This window comes from Charadrius vociferus, unplaced genomic scaffold (assembly GCF_000708025.1).
Source record: "Charadrius vociferus isolate BGI_N301 unplaced genomic scaffold, ASM70802v2 scaffold375, whole genome shotgun sequence".
In the NCBI taxonomy this organism is placed as follows: Eukaryota; Metazoa; Chordata; class Aves; order Charadriiformes; family Charadriidae; genus Charadrius; species Charadrius vociferus.
In genome coordinates this window covers 880,858-886,857 of record NW_009648440.1, presented here as the reverse complement: position 1 = coordinate 886,857, position 6,000 = coordinate 880,858, and the positions used below count along the sequence as shown (strand labels likewise).

Here is a 6,000-nt window from a genome sequence, read left to right as displayed (position 1 = left end):
CAGGCGTGCTCTTAGTAGGTGACTTGTACCTCTGCTGCCAAACAGCAGTGGCTGGCAGGTCAGTGGGCCTGAATTCTTCCCTGTACACTGCTTTATCTCCATGTAACTCCACTGGTCTGTAGAGTCATGTCTGACAGAGGACATGTCACACTGTCCCCATTTATCTTCAAGCTTGGTGGAACAGAACAAAGTTGGCATGGAGCTAAAATTCTTCCACCAGGTACTGCCCCAGACCCTGGTTGTTAGGTGATGCACATTTTATCATGGGCAAGAGCTGAAAGCAACTTGCCCTAAACATAGCTGTTTGCTGCAAAACACCTTCACTCTCCTGAACTCCACAGGGTCTCAAGGAAAGGTCCTCTCCACTTGGCCACCAACAAGCACTCCGTGTCCATGTGCCCCACACTCCTCTGAAAGGACTGCCATGAGGCACCAGGCAGGGGAACCATTGCTGTGTCTCCCTGGGAATACTCTAGAAACCAGCACCTGAAGTTGCATTGCAGGCACCCTGAGGTAGAGACGCCAATAAAGACTGGCAACCTGGTGAGTATGGCTTCTTGGGCTGTGTCGCTCAGAAACCCCCTCCAGTTTCCTACCTCATATGCCCTTGTTGCCATGAGCAGCTCTACTCTGTCTCACTAAGAACTGAAACGTTGGTGCCCGAGCTGTTTCCTTAGCCCAAGCACCCTGAAATGCTCCTGGTAAGCAGGGTTGGGGTCAGACAGGGAAGGAGAAGGAGGGAGTAAGCAAAGACGTGCCAGCAGTGGTGGCAGATCCTCTGAGGTGGTGTGGGGAGGGCTTGGCAACCCTTTCAGCACTGTCCTATTGCAACAGGAGGGAGGAGGATATACAGAGGTTACTTAAGAGCCCCCAACTTTTTCCAGGCTTCTATTGCACTTCAGAAATTCTGCAAGAAAAGAAAAAAAAACCTACTATCTGAAAAGAAGGTACCCTTGCTAACTGAAAAACTTCCTTTAAGTGCTTACTGCTATTAAATAATTGCTACGTTTTGAATTGCTGTTTTCAGGAGCTTTGGGAAGAAGTTGTGTTCTCAGCCATGAATATTTTCTCAGAAGGATGGCATGGCTCTTTCATTGCTACATGCTTATGCTGAAATAGATGTGAAAGCAGTTTTGACTAGCTCAAAGTCTCTGATCAGCCTACATCTGAGATTTCCCTTACGGTCATTAGTGGGAGAGAAATAAGTGGTTAAGTGCTTTTTTCTTTCCTTTTTTATTTCCTTCTCCCCCTTTCTCTCTTTCTCTCTATCTCTATTTCTCTTTCTCAAAAGTGGATTTTCTGGGTGCCGGAGTTAGCCCTTTAGATATTGGGTGGGTTTTTTTGCATAGGGACAAAAATACAATTTTCCAGTAATCATCCACAGACTGTTGTAGGCTGTAGTATTTGCGATGGTTGCAGTATAACTTAGAATGTCATTTTATTAGGGGGAGGTATGTGTGTGATGGGCTTTCTGGAAATATAATTTGCTATTTTGGATTCAGTAATACTGCTTCGGAGGGTGGGAGGGTGAATGATTTTCCAGTTCTTTTACCTGAAACTCCCTAATGTTTTTAATGCCTTGATTCTCCTAGGCAAGTAGTTCTGTGTGAGGCTTCCCTCTCCTTCTTCCGCCCTGCTTCTTCTCTTATTCATGTGTTTTGACAAACACAAAATGCCTTCCAATCCTTAGAGAGCTGTACTCCATCATTAGACTGATGTTTTCTGTCTCTCAGTTTTTATTTATGTGAGTCTAAAAATGTGTAGCTCACTGACACCCCACACTGGTTTTGGTTTCTCCCATCTTACATGTGCCACGCTGGCTCATGTTTGCTTTTTCCTTGCACTTTTACTTTCTTTCATGGTATTACAACATTTTTAATACAGGATGTCTGAAACAACGAACACCAACAAGGAGAAGAAACCTCCTCTGAATGGGAGAAGAGCCCTCCCACCAAACAACTCCAATGATGAAGAAAATGAGGTGCCTGAGATGGAGGCTTTTGGATTGATACCGAGAGGATTTAATCCAAAAGGTACAATGTACAATTAAGACATGGGTGTATTCTTACATACTTACCTCTGCCCAGGTCTGTGAATTAAAACCAAACTGCTTTTTGCTTAATATTGTCATTTGTGTCCTACCTACTTCTAGAGCTTGTTACATGTTTTGATCTCAGATATCTTTTATCGCTACATGTGGGCAAAACTTACTAAAAAGCACCCGTGTTTGGAAGTATTATCTTAGGTTATGGGTAGGGAGAGTGTGGAGTGGAGAAGTTGAGTGACCAGTTTCAGCTTGAACTGTGGGAGTGGTTAAAAAAAAAGGCAAGAATGGGCTTTCCCAGTTTGATCACAATCACAGAGTCACCTTAGAAACTACTGGCTTCAGGCTTGGCTGTGGCAGCACTGGGGTGAAGGGGGCAGAAGGACCCTCCCCTTTTAATGGCCCTTCTGGTTTGTATGGCCTTAAACTGACTGTGGAACTACTGCAAAACACTGGCTACCAGGGAAAGCTTTTTCTAGACATGCAACTCTCTCATAAAAATGACCACAAAACTAAGAGAAATCCCCATAATTTTAATTCTTCTCCTTTGAAAAGTGTTTCAATCATTTGGTTGGGGAGTCAAAACAATACCGTGTAGGGGATGGGCAAATCAAACCACATTCCCAGTGCCAACTTTTTTGAGTCAACCTGAAAAAAAATAGATAAGATTTGGTTTAAAAGAAATCAGGATTGGCTCCTGAATGAGTCATCAACCAAATGAAGTTCATTTTTTTGGCCTGTTTGAAATGAACAGCAGAACTTGTTGAACGTGGCAGCTCAGGGTAACCAGATGTAATAATACTTAATGCTCATATGGGACTTCTCATCCAAGGTTGAAAGAGTGCTTAATAAATGTGGACAAGCATTAATTACTGCTTTTTACACATTGGGAAACAGGCAAAGAAGTTTTAAGGGACAAGTTCAAATTTTTATTGCAAAGCATTATTTCTGTAATCCTCATCATGTGCCTTAAGCACACATCTCCCCATTTTAATATACACATTTCTTTAAAAAGCGTTTATTTTAAAAAATGCCTGAGCAAACCAACTGGCATGTTAAGACTGTAGAAATTTTGCTTGAACCTTTTCAAACCACCCCATAGTTCTGGGGCGAGTATGTGTTTTTAAATTGTCAAATGTATTATAATAGAGTTCCTGACTAGATATCGTTTCAAAACCAGTATGCTCACAGAAGCTGGAGATGTGTAAAGGTGTGGGATACCTTAGAATGAATGCAGCCTGTAGCTAAAGCCCACCAGTACCAGGAGAAAGATTCCTATTGCTTTTTGATGTGCTTCACATCAGGCTCTGGATGAAATGTGGTGCTGGTGGGTGAGCGCCTCTTGCTTTTCAGAAATGCAAAGGAAATTTAGGAATGTCAGGTCAAGTGACTTGAGTTAGGAACCCAACATGTGCTTAAGGTGATGCTGCTGGTGAGAGGAATAGCCCTTGTCCAAACCAAGAGTTTGTGTGGCCATAGGATAAATGTGCCTATGGGACTGGTATGGCTGAAAAATAAATCTGTGCATAACAGCAAAACTCTTTTTGTTCAGCTGGATCAGCTCTGCTGTGAGGTTCAGCTCTGCAATGCTTGTAGCAACAACAAGCAAGGGGTAACCTGAGGGGAAGGGACTGCAGCAGCATTCCTGTTTCAGTGCACGTCAGCTGTGATCTAAGCCTGTGATAGCAGTTGATGTAAGTGTGGTCTCTGGACACACCGTTTTGGGGTAGGACACTTAAGTCACCCGTCAGACAATGTTAAAGGTTTATAGTCTAATGCAGCTCAGACTGGGACTTACATCCAGGAGCTGAGCCTGCCCTGAGCACTCACAGTGTTGTGCCTGGGGGATAAAGTGAGCGTCTGCAGGCAGAGCAGGAGCGGCGCCCAAATCTTTTGTAGTGGTTCCCACAATTTCATTGCCATAACACACAGAAAAAAAAAACCATGCAAATGTTTTTATCCTTGCTGGTACAACTGAGGTGTTTTCTAGCCTTTGGGGTAGGATTGGACATCTGCTATAAACAACTAAACGTCAGTGTTTTCACCTGTGTCAGATCTCATAGTCAACACAGAGCCGTCCAGTGAGCGGAGGTGAGGGCACAGGCTCTCCGGAGAGGCAGTGGGTGTCACTTCCAGGGTGATCTGTACCCTTCTCTCAGCTCTGCTGGCTGCAGCAACCAGCCACCAACTGGCTGTAATAAAAGGTTGCATGCCAGGCTCACATCATTTAGATGCCTAAATTTAACTGAATCTTGCCCTTGATCTGTGCAGTGTAGGTGTCTACAGCTGAGCAAGTCACCCTCGTTTCCCTTGACAGCCAACAGAGAGAAACAGGCATTTTTAGGGTGTGATTCATTTGACCTATTTTAGCTACTACTCTAGGATGAGGTAAAACCCTGCGCTTGACTAGCTCTCTGCTGACGCCCACTTCTACTCCACTGAATCACAGCCGGAGCGAGCGGCGATGGCTGCCTCCCCAGCCCGGTCAGTGGGCTGCCTGCTGCAGGAGCCCGGCTCGCTTGCAGGAGGAGATGCTCAGTGCGGAGGACGAGCAGCCCCTGAGCGCTTCTTCAGCAAGAAGCCCGTGTCTCTGTGAACACGCCTGTGCTGTGTCCTCCCCCTTGGCTCTTCCCAGCCAGCTCATCCCACCGCAATGTGTTACGAGTGGGCCTGGCGCTTTACAGCCGCTCGATGGGAGGACACAGCCCTGCGGCCCCACGGTCTGCAGACTCCCCACACACCCTCCTCTGTGAAGTTCGGCAGCTCGCCATGGAATCGTGCATCCCCTGTCAGCAGGGTGATGGGCACCTCCTTTGGAAATTCAGACTATTAGGTTTGCAGTCCAGAGCCGTTTCTCTCTGGTCCTCTAGGAAAGCCTGATGTTTGAAGACTATTCTTGTTATTCAAAAAATAGCTCAAGCTTTTGTTCCTTTATTTCCATGCAAGCTTAACGTCGCAAAAGCTTTAAGAAAGCATCAGACTGCTGCCTCTCCTGCAGCAGACCAGGCTACGGGCAAACTGTCAAATGGGCCTGACTTCAAAGGAGGCCTTGATGGCCACCTGTCCCTCACAAACAGATGAGCAGTGACATGCACAGCGCCCAGGCCCTTCCTTTTGATCGTACTCTGGTGATGGTGTTAGCACATCCTGTTGCCCTGCTCATGTTTTGTCCTCTGTAATTCCCATTACTGTAATTAACAGTCACAGGTTTTCTTCATCTGGCAAGCTCAACACACATTTTAACGCTGAGAATGAAAGTGAAATGTGTTTTCTGCAGATGTGTATGGCTGTGTTTTGACAGGAGCCATGTAAAGTCCTGAGATAAAATGAAGTAAATGCTGAAGTGACAGCCCAGGGTGGCTTAGCTTTGCAGTTCCTTGAAGGGGCTAACATACAAACCAAGTGCAGGGTCACTGTTGCCCTTTATTTCAGAACACGAGATGAAAACAAAACAAACCTTCAACTCCATTTCTATGCCTCCTTGGAAGGAGGGAGAAGCTGAGCCACACTTACTGATAGCTTCACCCCTCACAGAGCCCCAGGATATGCTGCTTTTACATGCAGTGCTTTCAGCCTGGGAGGGGTTGGGAAACAAAATGAGAGAGACTCTCCCCTGCCCCCGCTTTACCCCCCTCTTGGAAATTGCTGCCTCACATAATTTAACTGTGAGCTTTCTCAGCATTCTTGTGAGTGACAATTGGTAGGTTTTGCAGCAAGGGAGGCAAAGCGTGCCCGACTTCACAGAGGGGCAATGAGAATGATTTCTGAGCAAAACACATTCAATGTTTCACACAAAAAACATCTCTGTAACTTCAGTCAGCACTAAAGCCAGTGAGGATCTACAGAAGTTACTCCAGAAGCCTGGTGAATTGAGCAGAGAATAACAATAACATTGCCATGGGACTTTAAGCCTGCCTCAGGATTGAACAGGGTACTCCAGCCTTTCCGCAGATTAG

The 6,000-nt window shown here is 45.7% G+C and overlaps 1 protein-coding gene across 1 annotated transcript in view; it reads left to right on the top strand.

Moving 5' to 3' along the window:
* Window positions 1-1,885: 1,885 nt before the first annotated feature.
* F13A1 (coagulation factor XIII, A1 polypeptide) overlaps window positions 1,886-6,000 on the top strand; it is a 60,220-nt gene continuing 56,105 nt past the window's right edge. Inside the window, exon 1 of the mRNA XM_009885412.1 lies at window positions 1,886-2,033. Coding sequence (XP_009883714.1) covers window positions 1,886-2,033 — 148 coding nt within the window. The remainder of the gene's footprint in view (window positions 2,034-6,000) is intronic.